Source organism: Brachyistius frenatus, unplaced genomic scaffold (assembly GCF_029030835.1).
Source record: "Brachyistius frenatus isolate BFR_SWC_R1_liver_20210118 unplaced genomic scaffold, ASM2903083v1 Contig_12, whole genome shotgun sequence".
Taxonomy (NCBI): Eukaryota; Metazoa; Chordata; class Actinopteri; family Embiotocidae; genus Brachyistius; species Brachyistius frenatus.
Window position 1 is genome coordinate 6,419,492 of NW_027210611.1, and position 25,862 is coordinate 6,445,353.

At 42.0% G+C, this 25,862-nt stretch overlaps 2 protein-coding genes across 12 annotated transcripts in view; both read left to right on the forward strand.

The window, feature by feature from the left end:
• The first annotated feature begins 2,091 nt into the window (after positions 1-2,091).
• Positions 2,092-7,012, forward strand: LOC138617441 (transmembrane protein 200C-like). The gene is made up of 2 exons (XM_069692480.1): positions 2,092-2,183; positions 5,050-7,012. Exon 2 carries the CDS (start codon positions 5,083-5,085, stop codon positions 6,655-6,657), a length of 1,575 nt encoding a protein of 524 aa, XP_069548581.1. The 5' UTR covers positions 2,092-2,183; positions 5,050-5,082; the 3' UTR covers positions 6,658-7,012.
• A 1,879-nt stretch (positions 7,013-8,891) lies between these two features.
• Positions 8,892-25,862, forward strand: part of epb41l3b (erythrocyte membrane protein band 4.1-like 3b) — a 53,135-nt gene continuing 36,164 nt past the window's right edge. For 6 of the 11 annotated variants that reach the window (XM_069692502.1, XM_069692505.1, XM_069692512.1 and 3 more), the window contains exon 1: positions 19,795-19,964. The gene's annotated coding sequence lies outside the window, so the exon portion shown is untranslated. Of the gene's footprint in view, positions 9,010-19,794; positions 19,965-25,862 lie in introns of those variants that run through there. The other 5 variants (XM_069692507.1, XM_069692509.1, XM_069692511.1 and 2 more) reach the window with 2 other exon arrangements.

Here is a 25,862-nt window from a genome sequence, read left to right on the forward strand (position 1 = left end):
ACCCCTCTGTTTTGCGTGTGCCCGTCTTAGGGATCGAGGGGTAGTGTTCATCTAGCCCTCCAAATGGAGTGCTTTAAGATGCAGACTCCAGATGGATGGGCAGAAGATAAACTGAAGCAGCATAACATGAAAAATGGTCCATTAAATTAAAAAAATATTTTTTTTTTTTCAAGGATATTTTTGTATTTTGAAAGTGCAGTTTTGGGATAACAAAGTTTTCCATGTTTCAACAGATTTAATGAAGTCTTGTTTGTGAGCATTAATAGCGGATTCCCTGAGATACACTGTTTTGTCATCATCCTGTATATTTCCATAAATTTGACAATCAAATTCTTGAGACTTACCAATTTACTAATAAAATAATTTAGGAGAATTTGGGATACTGTGGATGCAACGAGTGGTGTCTAATTTCCTTAGTTTAAGATTTTAAGCCCTCTATCTGAAGAACCACTACCCAGTAGTATACTAGGGGTAGGGCCACGGGATGGGAAATGAGATTGGGCCTTGGCTTCGCCAGACATTTGCTGCATATCTTCCCCTACATTCCTGTCTATTTCCACTGCACTTTCAAATAATAAAAGGCAAAAAGTTCCCCAAAGAATAATATAAACAGTGACAGGAAGAAATGCACCAGGATAAACTTGTAAATCTACAAGTGTGTTCTTAAACTGATTGCTGATTGGAATCAAGAGTTGTCGAGGGGAAAAAGTAATCACTTGAACATGAGATGGGACTGACGAGCAGATAATGATGTGAGTAAAAGTGTTGGCTGCTGCATTCTGCAGCTAAAAATCATACATATATAAACAGTATGCTACTCGAAGTGAGCGAGAGAGGGCGTAAAGAGAGTTGGAGAGGCTGATGAGGCCTCCACCTGCACTTATAGATCGCGGTAATTCACCAACCACTGGGCCTGTGTTCAGTTAAGTATCTACCATGGATTTACTTGTATCACTAAATTCTGTTAAGACACAGTTCATGTCCAAAAATATAATTTGTTGAGGGACCTCGGTCACGTGATCCCGCGTCACGTGACATTTACGGTCTTGTAAGTTTCACGCTTTCGAAACGTGTAACTGTTACGCCTAGACAGGCCAAAGCGTGGCTATTTCATGCTTTGCTGTCGTGGACCGGCGCGTCTATTACACGCTTCTCTGTGATACTGGGTTGATTTTGGAACATTTATTAAGAAGTTGTACGTCTCTGTCAGGAGCTCGGAAACATCTGTTGTGTGTCACTGTATCTTCCTATATTACACAAGCTCAGAGCCATACTGAAAGCTGCTCCAGACCTCCAGACCTACACTGCACCACGGATTAAAGACAGCTCTTTAACCTCCCCCCTCCCCCCCGGATTATTTCCCATGTCCGTGTATACGTTGACTCTGACTGCGGCATGCACACTGGAGTTTTCTCTGTTCCTTCCACTAATTTATGCTGTAAACAAAACACATTTCTGGGTCATAAATTCACAGTCAACTCTCTTGAGCATCAGCACTGAGTTTTGTTATATGCATGCTTGCTCTGCCCAGTGTATAAAATGCTGCCTGTGTCTCCAGTCTCGCATCAGCGAAACACATCTGGACTCTGTCATATTTAATTTTGTTAAACACGAGGACGCAACATACAAGCAATTACAGCAATGTAATCCAAGGGGGAGAAGCGAGGGGGAGGAAGACACGACGTAAGAGATGATGAATTGGATGTAGTAGAATTTGCCTTTCTCTGACTTCGGTGGGCAATTTGAAACCCATCACACAGTAATTTAATCATGCATTGTGCTTTTCCCCTATTTATTTGAGATGTGCCCATGCAAATAGTGGCCTGATTTTGTCATAAAAATTCCCAAACGATTGTGCAGAGTGGCAAAACGCAACTGGCATAGTCCATAATGTTTCTGTAAATGGGTAAGAAATCTTGGGGGAAAAAAAAACAAAAAACTGGAAGTGTTTGGAGGAGAACATGCAGTATGATAAATGTGCTGAGCAGACCTCGTTTTTCACGTTGCCCAATAATCACCACCAATGGAAATGCGGTTGGCCCGCCCCTGCCGGTCGATTGTGAATCCGCGTTCAACTGGAAGCCACTCTTCCAGCCTTGGCACCAAAGTGGCGCACCACGACAGGCACCGCTGAACGAGGAGTGCGCCTTTGAAGATGTTTGATCGTCAAGCCACTATTTCTGGTAAGAGACACGCTGTTTTATGATCTTTATTATTATTACTATTTTTTTTAATAACCAACAGTTATTTGCTGCGCCTTTTCCTCCAGCTGAACACTCCGTGCTTCTCTCGTGTTTTATTGTCGAATCTGGTTCCATTGTATCGATGTAGAACGAGGTTTGGGAAGTCTTTGACACACGGGTTTAGTTTGAGAGTATTTTTGGTCCTGAATAAATCGACGGGGAAGAGTTTTGATGTCAGGAAGGCGTTGGACTTGGAGCACTGCGCACTTCTGTCCGTTTACTTTTATTCGAGATTGAAATGGTGATTTTTGTCGTGTTTTGATGAAGATATTTCGATTTTTTTTTTTTTTTTTTTTTTTGGTACATATAGGATGCCTCATTTTTCAAATGTGGGATAGACACAGAGAAAAATATAGAGAATAGCAATATTTTAAAGGCTAATGTCTTTATTTGGTTAAACTTTTTTTTTACGGTCGTGATGTGATCCATTTCTCATAAGTTGGTAAACCAAAGCAGTGGAGACATTAATGGTTTACTCAGGGGTGTAATTATTACCACACGGCTCTGAGTTGTAGTGTTGGTAATGAAAGCATGGGCTTCGTCAGGCCGTGGAAGAGGTATGGATGTTTGTCATCTTGCCAGCACCTTGCGAGACCCAAAAATACCGTGTTTGGCTTTGTGCTGGCGCGAGACGCGTCGCCGTGGCTCTGGACATTTTCAGGGCACCTCCAGCTCCACAGCAGCTCGTATTATCTTCACGGGATTTTTCCAACAGAAGGGAAACAGATGCGCCGTAATGTCAACAGTCGATTACTCATGCAACATTGCGCGAAAATATGCGCCCCCGCAGCCCGGACGGACTAAGCGTTCAGACCACCCTCCTCTCTCTCCGTGCCGCCAGACGAGCAGCTTTTTTTTGGGAGACAACCCGAAGGAGTTGGCAGCTTCCTGTTCAGCACCGCAGACAGAGACACAATCGGACTTGTCCACACCCACTTCTGGTCCACGTTACCGCTGCCCTTCTCTCCCCAAACATGGAGAGAGGTCCGCCTACGCTTTATCTGTTTTAGTGCAGGTTGACTTGCTCTCGCCCAGGAGGCATTTGAGTGGTTATTGGATGTGATATCCAGAGAAAGTCGCTATAAACAGCAGCTGAGTACCGGCGTGGTGTTTGCTGAAACTCAGGTGCAGAGCTCCGTGTTCCACTTTCCGTGGGAACTGCCTGTAATAACTTGAATTATAAAAGGATGTCGAGGGCCTTGATTATATCATTATTTTGCCCGCGTGTTTTAGTCAGAGCAACACCCGGAGTAACGTTTGAAAACGTCTTATTAATTGCTGCTCTGAAATGAATTTGTTGTGTAAGTTATTCATGAACCTGAGCACTAAAACATACACAATTAGGCGTCATTAGTCAAATTGAATATCAGTCTAATTAATCATCCTCCGATTTTTAGTCACCATATGTGGCTGAAACTCATCAGATGTCTGATGGCTTCTTTGCCCCCTTTGGGACACAGTTTCTACTATTATATGTACTGCATAATCATAAAAAAAACAACCAAAAAAACGAAACCCAAAATGCAAACATCCCACATGGCAGAGATTGTGTTGGTGTATAAACAAGGAGCTAATAGCTGGTGTCTGCCTTTGTGATGAGCTGCATGTGAAGGACGCTGTCATCTTGACGCACAGCTGCATTGGTTGATGGTGAGATGGATTTGGGTGGAAAGCAGGAAGGAGCTGTTGGTAGGAGAGAGGAGAAGCCGAGTGAGGTGGAGAAAACATGCCTGCTGGCCTGCTGTCTGGACACATTACATTTTCACGGGCTGATATCGCACCAGTACAGCTGAATGGGGACAAATAGCTCTTCTTGTTCTCCGCTGTCGACTTGGCTAGTTGTCTCTGTTTTGCTTACATCATCGTATTTTCAGATTCAGCAGCAGCTGATGGATGTTCGCTATCGCTTGGTTCAGTCTCCACCTAATGGCCAATATTGCATTTGCTTTTTGCTGGATTAGTGCAGTGTACCTGTTGGATAATCTCTAATGCAGGGCTGGATTAAACCTCTGGGAGATCTGTGGGCCGATATGAGCAATGGGCCCCATTAACCCCCGTTCTCCCTTTTCTTGTACCAATTTTTTCCCCCAAAATCGAACTAGTATTTCTACAATCAAATATAAGAGATTTTAAAATAACATTTTTACACCTTTAAAGGATTTTTTTGCAGAGAGTTTTGTAACAAAATGCCATTCTTGTGTCTGAATAGTATATATATACCTGGAGCTGAATGGCTTAGCTAAGCACAATTACTGGAAAGGGAGAAGCAGGTAACCTTCCCGTATTCAAAGGTAACAAAATGAAACTACTTGAACCTCTAAAACTCAATAAATAGCATGTTATGCCTCGTGTTTTTTGTAAAAATCACAAGTGTCAAAACGAGAATTCATTGTTTTTGGGGGTGTTATGGACCAGACGAGTTGCCAGGCAACCGGAGGATGTTACTGGCCCCGGCCAAGAAACAGCCGAGCACACAACCCTCTGTAAAATAGTAAATTATTGCTCCTAAACTTTACTTTCTTTGGATTTTGGATTATAGAAATGAGACATTCTGGTTTCATTTGTAAGCTTTAGAGTTACTGGTCGGCAGAGTTTCTTATCTCTGGACGAAGGCACGCTACCTTTTCCCTTGTTTCCGGTCTTTCTGGTAAACTAAGATAACTTTTTTTTACATTGTGTTTTAGGGTGCATGAGGCCTATTATTAGTCAGATATCCAACTAAATCAATGACAACATGTTTGCTGTGTGGCATCTGGTTGTTTGTACATAGTGAACATCTTTCTGTCTCTGTTTTGTGTTCTCGCAGACTGAGTGACAAGCCTGCTGTCCAGTTGCCACCATGATAGCCACAGGTGGCCTGCTGCGCATGAACAGGCGCCAGGATTCGCTCCGATCCAAAAACCGAGCGGAGAACAAACGGAAGCGGAAATCGAAGAAAAAGAAGAAGAACGACGTGGTGGTGGTGAAGGGCAAGCTCAACCTCTGCTCCCCGGCCGGTTTGGTGGCCGGTGTTGGAGTTATAGTTCTCATGGTTGGGATTTCCATGGCTGTACTGGGCTACTGGCCCAGCCAGAACCAGCAGCAGTACCAGGAGCGCCGCAGAACTGGAGCGTACCACGCCAACAGGATAAGCTTTTCCAAAAGTCCGCCTGTTTCCTCTAACTTGACCCGAGACAAGCCTCCCTCTGGCCAAAAAAATCGATTCAACCAGAGCCATTCGAACAGCAGCGTCCCCGACCCCTCCCCTAACTGTGGCTTCCTCTGTGACTTCCTGGATAATTACCTGTACTCAGACAATCTCAAAGTCTTCGGACCGCTGGTGATGGGAATCGGCATTTTTCTCTTCATCTGTGCCAACGCAGTCCTCCATGAGAACCGAGACAAGAAAACTAAAATCATTAACCTGAGAGATATCTACTCCACAGTGATAGATCTGCACAGCATCCGGTCGAAAGAGTACTCGCCTCTGAACGGCCTGGTGAACTACACTCAGGCGAGGAGCGCCGAGGGCCCGTCGGGTTCGTTCCCTGCGAGCGGGATGCTCACTCGCAGCTCCTGGCCCTCCACCGGGATCCACAGTTTCCAGGGCGAGTTGGATGGCGATGAGGTATTCCGACGCTCCTCGTTGGCCAGCAGGCCGCGCAGCTGGTCCAGAGATGTCCAGACCTTCACGGACACTGTCTACAGCATCTACAAAGACTACAGCAATAGCAGCGAGCAGGCGCCACAGCCCCGACAGTGGGAGACCACCTCCATCGTCACGTCCTCTGTGAACGCTTTCACCCTCCCTGTGATCAAACTGAACAACTGTGAGGTGGAGGAGTCGGAGAGAGCGGAGGCAGAGGGGCGCACGGAGGAAGAGGTGGTTATCGAGGCCGTGGCCGAAAACATTAGTGAGGAAGGACAGGCCGGCAGCAGCCAGACCGACGAGACGGACGGCAAGCCGAAGGAGGCGTCGGTGATGGACTCCCCGCCGCCCCATCAGAGCCACGAGAACATATCCGCAGACACGGCTAAGGAACAGGGGGCGCCGCAGGCCCTGCCGCAACCACAGTGGACCCAGCTGTCCCCTCCTTCCCCTGTTGCCAGGGCAATGGGGTCACGGATGTCGCTCAACTCCCTCACGGATCAGCCTAGGTCCGCGCGCCGCTGCAGCCTGTCTGTGTCTGCGTGTCGTCAAGGCGACAGAGCCAGGCGCTTCAGCTGCCCCCGTCTGGAGCGCTCCAACAGCAAGGGCTACATCAAACTGACTGACCTGGTGGGCGAATCCTTCGAAGCCCCCGACACAGACACTTCTTTAGTGGCCACCGAACAGGAAGTAGCAACGGACGCAGCAGCAGCAGCGTCGGCAGCGGAGGGAGAAGCTCAGGGAGAGGACAATCTGGTGACACCCAGCACCTCGGCAGAGTCCTAGATTTTTCTTCTTTTTCTTTTTTTTTTTTGCTGATGAGCCTCTTAAAAAAAGACTCTTTGATGTCTTGTTCTTTGCTTCATACCTTCTTCTGCTGATGTGAAGCCGGCCGTCACAGAGGAACGGAAACATGGAGAGTGAGCAGCTAAGGACTATTGAAACATAGCCATGAACACTCAAGAGCAAGGCTCTTTATAAATAAACCACACCCACAGCTCAACGGCTCAATATTCAGATGTAATTTTTCTATTTTTTCAATGTAGCAAGAGCAATACTAAAGACTTGTAAGGAGTTTTAGTAAAGATTTGTAAAAAAAAAAAAAAAAAAAAAAACGACATAAAAAAGAAAGAAAAGTAAATCTAATCTGATGAGTTTGAACTTTTCTTTTTGTATAAGAGTAGGGCAAACATTGTAGCTTGTAGAATTGCCAAAACTGTCACTGAGATCTGCCGTCCAACATGTTGTACTGTAGCATCAACATATGCCACAGAAACCTAAATAGTCTAGATTTGTTCCTCTGCATTGTTCTGTGAATACCACGTGAATAGGTGAACTGAATTGAATCTCAGGTAGACGTTTGGTTTAGGATCGGGACCTTAAGGACGAGGTCTTCCCCTACGTGCACACTTGTTTATATGACGCATACATGGTTGAATAAATTTGACTGTAACACCTCCGTCGTCGGGTCTAATAGGTGTCCTCGTGTGATGTTAAATAAAATGCAGCGAATGCTCAATAGTTTGTTTGCTCCGAATAGTTTTACTTGCATCAAGAAAAATTAAAAAGATTAAAAAGTGAAAGAAGTTTGGAGTGCGAGTGATTTAGTGTGTGGCGAACCTACAGATTGTATGGATTTTGTTGTCCTGTACTTCTCATTACTGGGAAGCACTGCAACGGTATTGATGTTGCATTATCTGTGCTTACTGAAGTGGGACCGGTGAGCTACACGTGCCCTTCACAACAGTCTTCCTAATAACTGTCTTCAGTACTAAAAGGGGAAGTTAGCAGAGTCTTGATTTAAATGGGAAACAAATTAAATGGGGAAAAAAAGTGCCTCGGTAAATCATTTGGCCAACAAAGGTACAGAAGGGCAGTGTCGAACACAAACTACAATTTTGCTGTTTAGCTTGGTTGTGTGAAAATCATTTTCATACTCCGCAAAACCTCCAGCGACACCTTGTATAGAAGTATCTGTATTTATTTTTTTCCATGTTTCTTCACCCACTTTTTGTGCAGATCTTCCCACAAATTTGTCACCCGTCTTTGTGTGTTTTAACCACATATGAAGCTACTTTGGTACATCCTGTAGTGGAAATACATCCCACATAGTCGTCTACCTTAAAAAGTGTTTATCTAAATCTACAAGGATCATTGAGAAGCTTTTAGTTTGAAAAAGCTGAAGTAGTAGATTTATTCAAGCACTGTAGCAGATACTTCAGTACTTTTGTTTTGTGCTACTTCATACATCTCATTTATTTTAACATTTACATCCATTTTTATCATACTGTTTTGCATTTAAGAGGAAAATATTGCACTTTTTACTCCACTACATGTATTTGACAGTTATAGTTACTCTTTTACATGAAAAATATATGATAGTTTTACAAAATTAAATTAATAGAAGGAACAATATTTAAAATGAGCTCCACGTAGACCAACTGCAACACTAAAATGCTTTTTAAATATAAATAAAAACAATCCAACAATATAATACAGTATAGTATGTAAAGATATAACAGAAAAAGGGCCCTTCTGCTTCACCACTTTTCATTCATTTAAGTTTATTTTACTCATAATTCTTTCATTTTACCGAACATGAATGCAGACCTTGTACTTGTATTGGTGTGAATGCAAATTGAAATATTGTATAAAAGGATATAAATACTCGTCCCACCGCTGATTATGAATACAGAATACAGTGCATGCTGTTCGACACTACCTCCAACTTATCTTTCCTGAACATTGACCTTGGTTTGCAGACTCATCACAGGAGGATCCAGTGCAGCTCACCACAACGTGGCCATCTAGTGGTCATGTGACATCATGTGATCAGTCACATCCCCTCTTACTGCAAGCTGCCAACAGGGGGAGCTGGCTCTATGCTGCAAGGAGTCGTTGTCGTGGGCGGGCCTCGTTTTAGTAGTACCGTGGGGGCCGGAGTTGTTTTTTTTTTAGGCAGGAGGGGCGGGGCTACCTCGGTCCGTCTCTGGGAAGGTTTGGCAAAGCAGGCGCTTACAGGTGTCTGGTCCTTTGCACCCGGACGAGCCCCAAAGTCGGGATTTCTGGTCTCCGTACACGCACCCACGTCACAGCTGCTGTTTTGGGGGAGTTTGTGTCTCCTCTCTAAAGACTCAGGTAAAGTGCTCACATGTATTTAATGTGTTATTTCAGTTTGTGAGGCGTTCAGAGCCGAGAAATTTACAAGCAAGAGATAGTGAATTAAGACGCTTTGCATACTTTGCGCAGCATTAAACTGCTGTTTGGCGTTTCTAACATCTGGAAAGCGTAATTCCCAGCGTATGATCAAAGATTTATCGTCACACTATTGTTCTGTTTCATGTTTTTGTGTTCGTGTTTCTGTTGCAACCACCGGGCTTTTCCACCACGACGTCAACCTGCTGCTTTCCCGGTGACACGGACTGTGAAATGGTGAGTACAAGTGTTCATTCACAAAAGCGGGAAGCGTGACACACAAAAAGAGAAAGTCCACATACGGTAGTTAAGGACACGATAAGTACAGTCAAAACTTTGGTGTCTGAACGGAAAATATCTAAAGGAGCTGCCACATTTGCTTTTCTAAGGGGTCAAACACGAAGCACATTCATTTTAAGTGTTAATAAGATGAATTATTACTTTGCTCTGCTTTATTTTGAAAATCTTAACATTACTGAGAACGGCAAATGTTGAATTAGCAGCTGTTGAAAATGAAACCACGTCAAAACTTCTTTTACTTCCCTGAATTTAAAAATACAACAACAAAACCAGTTGAATTTGCATAGGACACTTTGATTGACGAATCTTTAAATGTCCTTATTGTGTTCTGTCATGTTGACTTGTCTATAAACTATCAGCATTTTTTCTGAAAAGGTTCCTGAGCTCATTCCTTCTCACAACTGCTGAGAAAGCATAAACTTGTTTTTCTTGACACACACACACACACACACACACACACACACACACACACACACACACACACACACACACACACACACACACACACACACACACCTGATCAAACGTTTGCTGGGCACAGGCACTCAGTTCGGAAATGGGAAGTTGTCACAGCATGTGTTTCCGTTCAGATTCTCCCTAAAATAGAAATGGGAATGAATCAAAGAAGGAAGAGCTCTTTGTTCTAATCTTCTCTTTTATCGACTTTGAATGGCACATTCATCTCCTGATATCCTAGAGGTCTATATGGCTGGAATGAATTCTTATTTAATCTCTTAGATATATAAATTTAATGGGCTGGTGCATTTTATAGTGGCCGTTTTTACGGTTCAGTAGTTTTATCAGCTTTATGAATGATGAAGGTGAATGTGCAGGACCAGGGAGATAAGGCCGGGCAAAGTCCGTGGGATGCATCATGTTCGTTGGATGGTGACGGCGTGTAGAGCCCGACACGTTTCTATGGATGATCGGTTGAATTTGCTGAGGTCAGAGATTTATTGTCATCGTGACCTGTCTTTAAGAAGACCCAGTGTGCAAAATATATTTCTTATATGTCATAACACAAGCATAGAGAAGGTAGTGTTGTGTCATTATTCCATTTGTGTCTTGGATAAATTACAATTGTTTGTGCGGAGAGCTGAAGCCAAAGGATTCCCAGAAAGAAAAATGTTTGATGGCTCTTCAAAATTGTTCTCCAGAGTAGTCGAAACTCTCTCACTAAGCCATGAACTAAAACTCATACTGCGTTGTAAAAAAAATATATCAAATTCAAAAATGTTTAACTTCCCCAACTATGTAACTGAAAAGCCCCTGAAACCTTAAAATAAAAAAAATTATAAAACTGCGATAACCGTTTTTTTTTGGCCATTTGGGGACCTACTAGATATAACAAGGACATAGTAATCACCTTTTCAACTATTTACATATCCAACAGTTATAGTGGCTCATTTGGAGTCATACGTCAGACCACCCAGCCAATAAGCCCAATATCCTCTCTCTTTTTGCTCTGTTTTTGGTCTCTACCAGCTCCTGAAGGAAACGTCTGGCTCTGTGTTCATCAGCTAGTCGCTAAATTTGTCTGTTTACTTTTTAGTGCTGAGCAGGTAGTTTCTAGTGGGTATTTTACAGCTTTTTTCTACTGAGAAAAGCTGCCTATTGCAGTATATAATGATGTTATACAAGCCTTGAGAGTGAATACGCCTGACAGCTAGACATTTAACCGACTATAAAGCTCCATAAAGCCACAGGGAGCTTCAGGGGATAATTATCTCGAGGTTCTTCACTACAAGCATCACTTTCACATTGTCACATTGTCTTCATATGGTCACTTGATACATTGTTGCTATAACAACATCAACGAGAGGTAATTTAAATGCTAAAATCAGGTAAAGAGGGCTGTTAATTAGCAAATGTTAACCCTCAAAATCTCATCTAATTTGTCTCTTCATCAGGACTGTGTATATTTGTTTTGAGCAGATTTGATTGATAGTCAGCAAACAATCCTTTTAATGTCATCAGACTTTGATTTAAACCTGATTAGCACATAGTTTAGTGGCGACATCTTTTTTCGAACTGAAAGAAATCCTGACAACTCCCATTTTAAACAACCAATCTGTTCTAACTTTGGCAGAAAAAAAGAAGTTTTCATGCAGAACCATGCCAGAGTAAGAAAACTATTGAAATGCAAAGTTTTCAGGGCCTTTATGGTGGAAATGCATTATTTCCACACAAGAGCTTTCCAAGATCCTCTTTTCTTACACCATGTGGTTTGGCAGCAAAAATTCCAACTGGGAAAGCTGCACTTAAAGACTATCCTGTAAACATTGTCATAAATACTGTAAAAATGATGAGACACCAGCTGTAGCATGGAAAGGAGTATTTACATTTTGTGGATGACCATGTTTCTGGCCTGGTTTTTCCAAGCTGGACTGCGGAAACACACGAAGGTTGTAATTACGGGCAAGCAGCCGGGAATTTCCACATTTTGACTTGAACTGGAATGCAGCATATGTCCCAAAACTGTATGTCATCAGGTATTAAGTCTGACAATGTCGTTAAGATGTTATGATTGAATGTTCCCATCAGAGATCATCATGTGACCTCAATGTCCTTCAATCAGAATCAGGAGAGGTGATTGCCTTTAAATGTTATGCAATTTCTTACTTTCTCTTCGGCACTTCTGCACCTCACACAGGATGACATAACAAGATTAAATTGAATTTCCGCAGCTCAAAGAATGAGTCATTCATGTCATACAGGAGAGATTTCCTGCAGTTGTTTTGATGTAATGTTGCTGGTGATGAAGACTATCTCTGACTATTCATCTTGGGAATTTAAATCAATCCTTCTGTCAGTTCGGTTCATGATCAATAGCGCTTGCATTGTGCTGCAGGAGCAGACGTTGTTTTACCTGCTGCTCTTTGATGCTGTGACTCATTACGCCGTGTGTGACGAAATAAAGGCCAGGGGGGCCATGTGTGTGACTCAGGAAAAAAGGGTTAAAGGTTAAAAGTAACAGTGCGTAAATCTCCGCCATTATCATGATTTAGCGATAAGAATCGTAAAGGTTGGTATAAAGTAATATGTGCGCACTTTCTTTGTATTAAATGTGCTGAGCCAAGCAATTTGTGACGTTACACCCACGACTTCTCCGGATGCACATACAGCCCTGCATGAGAGAGATGGGCGAGCCTTTATTAATCAAAATAGAATTGAAATTGAATTATAAATGTAGGTCATTTTACAATCTTACCTCTTAAAAGCATTTGTAAACATTACATTTTTTGACAACGTAAATAAAATGTTCTAACCAGAATCACATTACATTCACTTATTAGAAAGCAATGTACTATTTTGATTACTGTTGTACTATTATACTATTAGGAAAACAAAAATTTTCCAAATAAAACCACCTATATGAATAAATTTGACAATTTAAAAAAAAAGAATTTCATTAATTGTATCATTAGAAAAAGTGACATTAGCATATTCAAAAGTGTTGTTTTTATCTGAACAAAAGATCAGACCCCCCCCCCCGCCTCCCTCCTCCTCCTCCCCAAATCACCATGTTTGCATCCAAATTTCATCATCTGCTTTTCTTTGCCATACATCACTATAAATGGGATATCTTTGTTTTTTGGTCTGTCGATCAAACAAAACAAGCAATTTGAAGACATCACCTTTAGCCCTAAAAAAACAACGTAATTACATTTTTTTTTTGCCATTTTGTTTCCTATTTCCTTGAAACTACTTTAAGTAAAATCTATATGTGCAGTCCAACAAAGTCTTTTTCAAATTTCATTTGACCAATTTATAGTAGAAAACAACTGTTTTATTGCGAGTCTAAATGTGGTGAAAAGTCGTCGTAGATTAGACCATCATGTGTTTGAAAGCTCACTGTTTAAATTACATCAACAAATTCGCTGACTTGACTATCAGACTGAAGAGTAAGATGAAAAATGAGGCCGTTCAACACAGATTTCTTGCTCTCAGGTGTTCCTTTAATTCACATTCAATGGAAGTGAGCCGACAACGACACGTGTTGTTATCTCCCAGCGCTGTTGTTTCGGTGGACCGGAAAAGATAACATTTATGATTCAATCTTGTTGAGTTGAGCGATAAGCTTGTTTGGGAGTATTGTTATCTCCCAGCGCTGCCTGATCAGTGGAGAGCAGTACCGGACCGTCTTTGCCTCTTAAAGCTGCGGCCTCCAGGACAGCACCTTGACTGTCACAGCTTATTTATAGTGGAGCAAAGAGGTTAGTCTTTCAACTCCTCCTCAAATGGGATATCGAGCAGGAACTTTAGTTTCTGACCAAAAAAATCTAGAGTTTTTCTAAGAACAAGCATGAGCGTTGTTTGAAATATAGCTTGACCACATTTTACCCATTGTCAGTTTTTCATCAACGAAACACAGAAAACACTTTACATTCAGTACATTTAAAATCATAGTCCAACATTTTTGGTAAATTGTCTTATTCATGTTCTTGCAGTGATAGACAAGACCATAAAGTTTTGCCCCCATCTGCTTAGCGTAGCTTAGCACAAAGACTGGAAGCAGTGGGGAACAGCTAGCCTGGCTTTGTCCGAAGGTAAACTGTTACTACCAGCAGCCCTGAAAACAAATGTCTCGTCCTTAAGAATCCACTTCTTTCTTGGCCATCTCAACAATAAAAATTTGAGGAAATAGTCGAGCACAAACCAAATGGTTTTTGAACCATTTACACAAGATACAGTATAATGTCTTAATTTGGGTGCTTTAGAGATGTTGGTCAAAGTATTTTTTACTTTTGGTCTTTTGGTCAAGCTAGCTGTTTTACCCTCTTTCCCATCTTTGTGCTATATTAAACTAAGCTACCCGGCTGCTGGCAGCTTCTTTATAAATTAACCTACATGGGAGTAACATTAATCTTCTCATCTAACTCTCAGAAAACAGGCAAATACACTTGTTTCCCAAAGTTTTACAATATTCCTTTAAGGAATCTGGAAGTGATATTTAATTTTTTTTTTTATATATATATATATATATATATATATATATATACTTATGTTTGTGAATTTGGGTTTACAGCTAAATATTTTCATGGATATAGATTAAAAAACTGCACATAGTGATAGCAAGAATTAGAAAAAACGCACGATTAATGAGCACATCATGTACTGTTGGTTTGGACTATGTTGTCAAGATAAAAATTGTTCCATCTTATCACTACCTGTTCTGCACAGGACACTTTGCTATTCAGATCGTTCTCCTCTGATACTGATCTGAAGAAAGCTCTAAAAGGGAACTGTGATTTTAAATACTGCTGCAGTTTTCTTTTTCTTTTTTTTCCTGCCATCACATGCGACACGCTGTCTCATCCACAATCACTCAAATCATTAGCCTGCAGCTTTCCAAAGGTTAGAAGTGCACACCACTTTTATGATTTCTCAAGATAAGATGTGCTTCCTACAAGCAGGAAACAAGGAGGGAGTGCTCCTCACCATCTTAGTAATAACTTGTTTTCATATTAATCCACAGTGTGGCCCCTTGGCTTTACATGAAATAGTGTCAGACTTGAAACGTTTTCTAATCGGAGGTGTGATGTGATGAGGTGTAGTATGCTCAAGGTAGGGGGTTGTTCTGGGAGCTTTGGCCCAGGTTTGGGGTGTCAAAATCCAACTGTAATTTGGCATGTAAGCTCGCTGACCTGCAGCCCTCTGGGAGTGAAGGCATTTACAGCTGAGTAGAGCCGGACAACGGGGGGAGAGTGGCTTTGGCTGGCTGGAGGTGAAGTTCAAAGCTGAGTTGGCGCTAATTCACGTTGAGTTCATTCAGTTCAGAGTGTAATTTCCTGCGGCAATCAACACAGTAGGCATAAAGTCTCAGTTGTTGATAATTCATCCATAAATCAAACAACGGAATGTATTCAGACTGAAACAACGGCCTGTGGATGCTCAAATTGGCAATGACTTTATATAAGGAGGACATAAATGCAGTGTACATAATCTGATGTGAATCTCTGATCAGTGTGTGAAAACCCAAAGGACAAAATCAAAGTGTGATTCTGTGTTTGGGCAGATATCCTTTTAGAGTAGCAATTATCCCCCCCCCCACCCCCCCCCCACCCCCACCCACCGAGACCCCGGGGATGGCCGGGAATGCTAGCCTGGACTTCTTTTTTTTTTTGTCTTTTAATTGGATCAAATGGCGGATTTGCCATGTATAGTGAAGGGATCTGCTTCAATATGATTATGTATTGATGAAGTGCCAACTTGCTTGTTCTGACTGCAGCACTGGAAATTAAATTGCTGTAATGAGGTTCATAAGGTTACTGATTTTAGAGACTGAGCATATACACATATTCATACACACCAGGATTTGCTGGTTAAAATTTGAGGAGAATGCTTGTAGAGTTGTAGAATTACCTTTAAATGAACACTGATTTGAAATTAACAAATTTTATATACTGATGCTGAATTAAACTTGAATCAGTGCCAAACTGCTGTGTAAGCATATAAAGTTTCAAATTAAGTGAAATAAAAGAGTCAGTGGCAGAATTGCTTGTTACTTTTGTATGATAGTAAAACACTTATTGTTTAAATGTGCTAATGCTCGTAAGGATTCTGAGAAAAGAGCAGGTTTGGAGGTTAACTGAGTACAAGGTTACGGTTCGCAGCAGATGGTCTGCACAGGAACTTCATGTCTGTACGCAGCAGAAAAAAAGTGAAGAGTTAAGCAGCCATACAAGCTAAGTAGAGTCCAGAGATCACATGTTGTCTGACTTATGTGGTATTAATCATTCTGCTGACCAAGGGCTGTTGTGGTAGCTCAGAGGAGTCATAGCTGTACACTTCTCTCTGAGACACTATACATACAGAGAGGAGAACCACAGCTACAGAAATCTGTGTAGAAGTTTAGAGGCGGATACTTTAGGACTGCAAATATTTGAAAGCCAACAGTTTAATCTACTATTAGCTAATTTCTTTGTACTTAGGACATAAAAAAAAACCACCCAAGAAATGCCACCAAGCGAAAGAAATTGTAGTTTTCTGACTTTTAGGACTTTTGGTACTTTTATAGGACTTTAGGGAGATTTATGAGGTGGACAATAACAGCTCCAAGGGGAGACCCATGTTGGTCTTTGTAAGCAGCTGTTTTGCTAACACAATAGCCTTAGAAACCCAAAGGGGTAAAAGCTCATAATGCTTTTTCAATTTACGACTTTAATAATGGCCACCATTATGAGTGATTTCATTTTTTTTTAATCTGCTGTAAAAAATAGTCTTATCTCCTGAAAGTTTATATCTAGATCTTGCTGCCCCCCTAGTGGCCAAAAAAATACTTTGTTCACCTTTAAAGGAACACTGTTTAGGATTTAGTGGCCTCTAGCGGTGACGTTGTAGATTGCAACCAACTGACCACCCTCCTCTTCCAAGCATGTAAGGGAATCTATGCTGGCCATGAAACTCGTGAAAGGCTCTCTGGAGAACCAGCGTTTGGTTTGTCTCTTCTGAACTACTGTAAAAACAGCTCAGTGGAAGAGGACCTGCTCCCAACGTAGATATTAAGGACTCATTGTAAGGGACCCAAAACACAACAATTCTTAATTTCAGGAGACTATACACTAGTGAAAATGTATTATGTATATTATATTCCACTCCTGTACATAGATTTCTCTGAATCCTACATGCTGAACCTTTAAGGGGAAAAGCCACCAATAGCATTTTGATCAAGTTATTGTAGAACATAACATCCACTTCTTCACAGAACTGTCCAAAATATATCTCGAGAGTTTCCTCTTGTAAGAAGGAGAGAAGAGGAAGAACAGTGATTGTGTAAATTCTGCTGAACTCAGTTACCCTATTATTAGTAATATTTCTTCCTACTACATGTGGCCTTGAGTGTCGTACCTTTTATTTTATTTTCTGTGATACATCATCATATCTGGCTTTCATTCCTGGGAATCAGGTGCAGTCTGTCTTTGTACCTTGAAACATGCTTTTAAGATTAAACTGTCCTGACTTGATATTTGCAGAGGTCATAGAAATAGATTGCCAAACTTGCCTGCATTGCATTTTTTAACAATACCAAAGCGAGAACTGATGTTTCCCGCTGAGACGAGCCAGTACACATCCCTTCATTTCCATTTTAAGATTGTTTACTACATCGCAGTCACCACCCACGGGCCAGACAGGCTCTGATGAGCAATGTCTGCTACGATCGGTCGGGTCATGACAATGCTGTGCCAGTGCTCTCATTGTAGATAAGTATTATTTGGCTGGACAGAAAAAAAAAAAAAAAAAAGAAAGACATTGTCGTGTCTGATGTACAGCATGTCTTCTCAGAGAGGCTCTTTGTGATCGCGTACGTGACAGTTTGTTCTGGGACTGCAAGCGGTGTTTATCATTCAAATAATGTCTGTGGAGGGGGGAAGTGAAAGAATCCCACTGTGGAGAAATGAAAGAAATACCATTTTCGAAAAAAAAAATAGCTTCAATGACTGGAATAAGGATGTGTGCAAACGATATCCTTAGACCTTTTACGGTTATTGATGTATCACATTAAGGCTCAGTCATTTATTTTATGGTCTGAGATCATTTTGACAAACTTCCCTCAGTTAGAAACCCAGGGGTATTTTGTTACATCTCTGTTACATCCTGCAGCTCGAAACGTCACCCTTCTTATTGGTACTTGCCCTTTAAGTTGTTATTTCAGGAATTTAAAAATTGCATGTACTGTAGCTAAATCACTGTATGTGTAACAATTATTGTTGTTGTCGTCATCGAGCTTGTTTTACAAACTGTTCCGCAATTAGCCAGAGATTGAATGAGGAGCCAGCTGTTTGGCCGCTGCACGTAGGAGTTGCAGTGTGTGTGTGTGTGTTATGGCATTTAACCTCTTACTGTCTGCAAAGCACGCCTCCTGTGTTGCTCTGTTGAATTCATGTTCGACTGCAGCAGAAAAATTCTCTTAAGCCTTTATGTTCATGACCGTGTGTTTATGTTTGCATAGTGTACTTGCCAGTACGTGTATGCCGTATGCTACTTAAACATGAAAGCAATTAGATGAAATAAAAGTGAAACGGGTGACAGAGTTGGGTCAAGTTCCCACTGGAAGGCGGGAGGCTAAAAAGCCACAAATCCCTGGGGGGAATAACCCAGACTCTAATTAAAAAGCTGCTTTTATGTCTGCGTTTGTGAACGCACACAAACCGACATATGGGCCGAGGGGAGGGCAGCAGATGTGTGTCTGATGTTGTGCTCATGCGCTCACGATTGGCTGGTATTAATATGTCTTGGATTATGTTTTTTAGTTAAGAGATCAAGTGCACCAGACTGCATAGAAGTCTGCATCGGATTCAGTAGCAACTGTTCCGAGTGTTTTGTGCTTTTCCATGATTGAAGTAGTACTCAGATCCTGTGCTTATACCACAAAGTAAATGTCCTACACCGTTCGGAAGTATTTATAGCAAAACGTGCTATAAATATCAAAAATCAAAATGCTCATCGTGCAGCATCGTAGTTCCCGTTAGTGTTACAATATTATATATTAATGGATCATTGGTACTGATGCAGTAACTTGCAAAAAGCTTTTGTGTGTTGCTGGCGGGTCATTTTCAATACTTTATATGGGGCCGAGTCTATAGCAGCTACAGATGAGTCCCATTTTCCTTTGTGTTTTATACGTTTAAGGACAAAGACGAGACAAAAGCGTACACACAGATGTTGACTTAAAACTATGTTAAAAATGTGGAAATGATCTGTCAGGAAAGATTGACTATTTGTTTTGTATTTATTCTAATATTTCCAGATTTATGAATTGTGTTGCCGACAGGGACTCTCAGATAAACTGATTAATTATTTTGACAATCTTTTCTTTTTTGGGGGGGGGCTTTTATTGACATAGTATTGCCAGGCTTATATGACTTTGTGCTGTTCATGAGGTTGCCACGACTGATCCACTGTCTGAAGTTTCGGCTATAAAATGGGAGAAAACACAGATGTCACTTGCATGTTTTGAGCATCCAGCGGTCGGAAACGTATGCAGTTACGGTCACGTTAGGCAAAAATTCTTACAACCGAGTTGTTGGAATTGGAGAATACTTGTCTTTTTTTTGCTTGAAAAAAAATAACTTTAAGAATGAATGGATCATTAAAAAAAAAAAAAAATAGTTGCCAATTAGTTATGGTCTGTCACCTAACGTGTTCAATAGACTCGGGGTGAGGATTTGTTAAGCGGGCTGGACATTTAGCGGCTGCTCGGATGACACAGCAATTAGCCCCCCCCCCCCCCCCCCTCGAACAAAAAAAAACCAAAACAAACCTCGTGCCATGAATTGCCCTGCTCTGCGCGTGCACGCACGCACGCGGACATGTGTGTGTGTGTGTGTGTGTGTGTGTGTGTGTGTGTGTGTGTGTGTGTGTGTGTGTGTATTCGTGGGGTGGGGTGGGTGTGTGTGTGTGTGTGGGGTGGGGTGTGCTTCTAAAATAATACCCCGGCTGTCCTGGTATCCCACAATACTCAGCTTTGCACAGTGGAGTTTGATAGGCCGGTGGAGAAGGGAACTGCAGCAGAGCAGCAACCGCTGTCAGGAAACAGAAGCCCACCAGTACGAATGCAACTCGCATAACCAGCTCAACGAGGACGGTCTTGTCTGGTAATAAAAAACCCTTTTTTTTTTTTTCTTCTTCTTCTTCCCCCCCCCTCCCACCACACCCCCACACCCCTCGCTGTTCTTCTCTAAATCCCACACCGAGGCTTTCTTAGGAGACGCGCACGCTTCCCGGTTTGTACAATTCTTTGTATTATTCCTCCTCTTTGCCTTATTTTGGGTCGCGTGACCACAACAGACCGCGGACAGATAATTACCATTAAAATACACTTTTGACTGTATTGACTCAGGCGGAAAAAAAAAAAAGAAAAAAAAAAAAAAAAGAAGAAGAAAAAAAAAAAAAAAAAAAGAAGAAGTCGTCGTGGCGAAGAAACACGGGTTTTTATTATATGATTCCGCTGTTGTTGTTGTTGTGTTGTTGTTGTTGTTGTTTTTTTAGCACCGTAGCCCCTCGGCGCGTAACGTTGTGGCCGTTTCTTGTTTTGCTGCTGAATGGGGGGAGGAGGATGGTGGGGGGGGGGGTGGCTTCTTACAGCGGTGCTTGTTTCGTAGCTCCAAGCCGAGGAGGCTTTGGACGGAGCATTTCAAAGAAACGCACCGCTGAAGGTGAAGCGGTCGAACCGACGTGCTCCAGTTTGGAGGCAGAAAGCGGGGGGGGGGAGAGAGAAAATGGGTGAAAACAACGCGATACAGATGCGTTTCCGACCTTTAATCCTCCTCTTCCCCCTCCCCACCACCACCCCCTTTCTCTCCACGTTTTTGTGTGTGTGTGTGTGTGTTTTTTTTTGTTTTTTTTTCTACATCCGTGAAGGACAGCGCTGAGTCACCGGCAGACACGGTTTTCATTCGTAGATCACGAATGGATTAAAAGTGTGAAAACGTTATCGGAGGTTTTGGGACGACATAGTTTGGGGTGTTTTTGATCTGCAGTGCGGTAGGCGTGGTTAGGGGCAGGATGACACAGTCCCGGATCCTCTTCTTTTTTTTTTTTTTTTTTTTTTTTTAAGCATCCTTACATCCTCGTAGGCACGGCGGGCGATGGCCGGAGTCTTGACTTGACCATTTAATTAAGATGCACAGTAAGCTGCTGTTGCAGTAGCGTGGAGGCGCAGAAACACGGTGGGCCTCGTCAGCTGGCTTTCATAGTCCATTCTCTGAGAGTACACCTCTGGTTTTTTTTTTTAGCTTTGGTTTGCGTTGTGCTGGTTTATAGAGTTTGTTGTCTTTTATTTAATCCCACATTACTTAAAAAAAAAAAACAACAACAACCAATAATAATAATAACCTGCTGACATGCATTTATATTTGCTAGGAAGACTGAGATATATGGTAGCACATAAAATCTGGAGAAATGCCGTAGGTTTACACGGTTAAATCGAGAAGTCGGGTCAGGTTTTATACCCCCCCCCCCCCCAAATCATAAAAATGTCTCCTACAATATTCACAGTATGCTGCTCCCGTGATTCAGATGAGGAAACACCCCGGTTACGTGTAACTGAAAATTTGATGTTGAGCGCGGTTGATTGTTTTCTAGATTCATTGATTAGCTGGTTGGTCTTTAAAGGTGCCCCCTAACGTGTCTTATTTTGTCCCCAGCCATCAGTCCAATACTCAATTTATTGTCATGGAAGACTAAAGGAACCAGAAAATATTCACGTTTAAAAAGCTGGAATCAGAGAAATTTAGCATTTTGTTCATATACAACAATTACTCAAAATGATTATTGGTTATTAAAACAGTCGGCATTACATTTTCTGTCAATCAACTAATGGATTAATGGAATTGGTTGATTCATGTTTTGTGGATTTCCTTATTAACTGTGATGTATATATTTAATATATACAATATGAATATGTCCGGACACACGGGCAACTTAATTTGAGATTTAGGATATTGTAACATGGATGTTTGACTTGCATAATTTACACACCATACAATTATTTGAAGAAATATTAAACGCATTATTTAATAACGTGTTATAATAAGTATTTTAGGGATTGATTGATTTGAATCATCAATTGTAAACGCAGCCCTGTTTTGGTAGTATAAATACTTTTAAGGTAAGAGTCCGGGTGAAGGCCGGAGCATTTCCCGGTGAGCATGAAAATAATCTAAAAGAATACAATAACGAGGAGGTTGCTGTGTACTAGCCCCAGATGAGGTAAACAAGCCGAAAGGTTCATTTTAACAGTTCATTATTCTCGCCTGCAGACATTATTGGTAATCAAATCACATCTGAATTACTGATTACCTGTAGCTAATCTCGTCAAATGCTTAATCCCTTTTTGGCCGGTTTTAGCCGCTGTATAAGAAGTTATTATCAATATACAAAGATTTAGTGACTGATCTTTTATCAACAGGGGATTTTTGCCCTTTTTGTCAAAGGAGCAGTACGACTCAATTGACGGCCGTTAACTCTAACAAGCTAATCCTGTCGGGCACATGGGTAATGTTTGTGGGATGCCTTTACGGCAACCAACCACGGCGTGGAGTAACCGCGCGTCAACAGCCGCGCGTTCATCGTGTCCCATAACAAAGTGCGCAGTGAAGTTGCGGTAACAATAAGTTAGCCGAGCTCTCTGTTGAGTCCCTGAATGCATCGCTGCTACAGACAGTAATGCTAAGAATGTAAACGCAGCAAGCCGACAGGATTTATGGCCTCCTCAGCAAAAAAAAAAAAAAAAAAAAAAAAAAGCTCTCTGCGCCGGAGTCACCTTCATGTGACCAGACTACCTTCTCCAAATTCGGCCGCGGCGCTATCGAGTCTGTTCAGTCTGTGAGACTTCAACCAAAAGGTCTTCGTAACATTGACGCGAGGGTTGATGTCAAGCATCTGAACCCGCAGCTGAAATTCATAATTACACGTGCAAATGCCTTTTCGTGTCGAGCTGTCAGGAGACTGTCTTCGTGGAAGTGCATAGTGCATTTCTTACAAATTTACGAGAGACTCATGAAGCATCAGTCGTAAGATGTTTTGCTGAGTCACTGATGTCACAATTTCACACAGTTTTACTTTGGTATGGTTCTTTTGCAGATGCTTATTTTAAAGATCTTTTTTTTTTTTTTTTACTGGCTCTAAATGAAAAGGGAGGGTCTGTTTTGACAGAACTGACTTTATGCTTAGTTTTTTTTTTTTTTGCCCCCAGAGCAGAAGCCTGTTTTGTCTCAACCCACCGTGGCAGAAAACAGATCTGAGTTATGTAAACTTCTTGAGTTGTTACAGGCAGCAGTAAAGCTGCGAGATGTGAAATGTGATGAAGGGACGTGTTACGCCTGCTCTTTGTCCAACATTTGTAAAAAAAAAGAAGCCTTTTATTAGTTCGTCGCTTGTTAGCAAAGTTGGTCACATGTCATTATTATCTACTGAAAAAGGAAAGTTGAGCGATATAGCCCTGAAATAGTATCAACGTGCTTAAGGTTTTCTGCGATAATGATATTCTGTACAAAGTTTAATGCTATTTAACAAAACAAGAACATTGATTGCAACAAAATAAGTGTTACAGTTTTATATGTCGTCATAAGCGAACCAGTTTGCCTGCAGATATTCAGTAAAACTGAAACAAAAGTCATCTGTAAATTCTTAAGTTTGGATACAACTCAGGGTGAGATTCAGATTCTGTATAAAACATAGCTGCTTTCAGCCATTGTTTGTTCTACAGACACGTAATTTATGCACGTGTCGTACTTATAGCTTCATAATGTTTTAATTTTATTACGTCATCTCAATTACATCAGTATAATTGTTTGTTTTTTATCATATTAAACTGATATTATCGTGAACAATACACATTACATTGCATTTAGCTGACGTTTCTATCCAAAGCGACTTACAACACGCCGATGGTACACCCATCGGGAGCAAAAACAATTTTTTTTTTTAGGGTTCAGTGTCTCGCTCAAGGACACTTAGGCATGTGGACAGGAGGAGTTGGGGATTGAACCGCCGACCATCCGATTAGTGTGCAAAACACTCGACCGACTGAGCCGCGTTGTTGTTACCTCTTCTGATGTCCTACACAGCTGCATTTAGCTCCGCCCATTTCTTCTTTTAGCTGGTAGACTCTTCGGGATGCTGCTGCCGAGCTTATTTGGCAAAATTGTTACAGGTTCAGAAAATTCTTGATTCATCTGGTGATTATTTTCTTTATTGTTTACGTTAGAATCAGCTATTTGCCTCAACATTTCTCCTTCAGATGTCTTGTTTTGTTCGACCGAGACGTGGAAAAGCAGCAAATCCTCACAAAGATGGAACCCTGAAAATGACCTTTTTAAAAGGACGAGCAGTAATTCACCGATCAAAACTGCTGATTACTCGATTGTCGCAGATCTAAAAAAAAAAAAAAAAATGCATTTCCTTTAACAAAGTATAGAATGGTGTCTCGTCAAAGTCTTCCATATGCCAGAATATCACATTAATGACAAAACATATCAATAATTTGGCTGTTTGGGAGTCGGGACGGTTAAAAACCCTTCGGGGACCTGTGACCCCCTCGGCGGAGGTGTCTCCTTTGCGTGGCCGGACCAGCTACGTGGTATCCCGTTACAGTAGACGTGTTTGTGTGTGACAGCTGTCAGCCCCTGCAGCCATGCAGAGGGGTCGCAATCATGTACGGCAGGCCTGCTCGGGATGGGCCTTAACGTGTCAAAAAACGCCAGCTATCCCGTCCACGTAACCCCCATAATTCCCCCCCCGGAGGGGGTGGGGGGGGTTAGGTTATGGGTGCAAGGGGCAGGGGGCGGAAGGGATGGGCCCAGCTGTGGTGTACTCCGGCTAATAGCACTCAGCACAGATGGCCGTCCCTCATCCTCCCAGTGTGTGTGTGCGTGTGTGTGTGTGTGTGTGTGTGTGTGTGTGTGTGTGTGTGTGTGTGTGCGTGGGTGCGCGCCTGCACGGAAAGAGCAGCGTGCATTACAAATCACAAATGGACCTTAAAATGGAGGTTTGCATGCATGGACAGCACACAGTATTTAGTGTCAGTAATCAATTACGTAATGTCGCCACACGATAAGCGTGTGCGCGGACATAAACATCCACTGCGATGTGTTGACTCGCCAGTACGTCTACATAGGAGACGATCGGTTTGTTGAGTGGCAAGACGGCAGGAGTGACGAACCGTGGGCCACTTTAGAGCCACAGAAGGATACAAAAACGTTTTGTTTTTGTTTTTAAAAAGAAGAGGGAAGTTGTAATAGCACAGATTTGCCCTGCTCAGGAGAGGTTGTACCTGCAAAGGGGTGGATGGTTTCCGCTCGTCCGTCTTCGGAAGTCAGGGAACATCAGCTTTTGTCTTCAGGTGTGACCGAGGAGAATATATACCTGCTTCCCATCAGGTGACATTTGAGTGAAAAGCTGTTAATCCGAGAGATAAATTTGATGACACCTTTGACATCTGAGGAGCTCATTGTTGTGTTTTGCTGCCGAGCGCCACTGACGCGACAAACACGTGTAAAACTTCCTGTCCTGTCCGGGATAACAATAGCCGGTTCTTTTTTAGACCTTTGTTAAGCTATGAAGCTGACAAATCTCCTATCGAACCATTTCTGCTGACTCATTTCTATCAGCTAAGAGCAGTGATAAAGCAAGAGCAGCTTCTCACTTGGTTGGAGGCCCTTGTGTTTGAGTTGTTTAAATCTGATCAAATGCCGTTTTAGCGGCATCTCTTTCTGTCTGTGAGCTCGAGGTTTGTCCCGGTAAAAAAAACAACAACAACAACAAAAAAAAACAACTTGCCAAACACATATGATTAGATGTAAAGTTCTTTTGTCTTTAGCCAAATCTCAATATGATACGGCCGCGTTGGCACGATCGTCAGCTACTGGCAGTAAAATGAGTTGTGAATACAGCTTTCTGAATGCATAATGTATGTGGCGGTCCACGGCGAGGGCCACACACAAGGCCACTGTGTGTGCCGTTGTGTGGCCCTGTGAAGCGTGCCTGTCACC

Coding starts and splice junctions, on each gene's coding strand:
- LOC138617441 (XM_069692480.1), top strand. CDS start 5,083: ATGATAGCCACAGGTGGCCTGCTGCGCATGAACAGGCGCCAGGATTCG.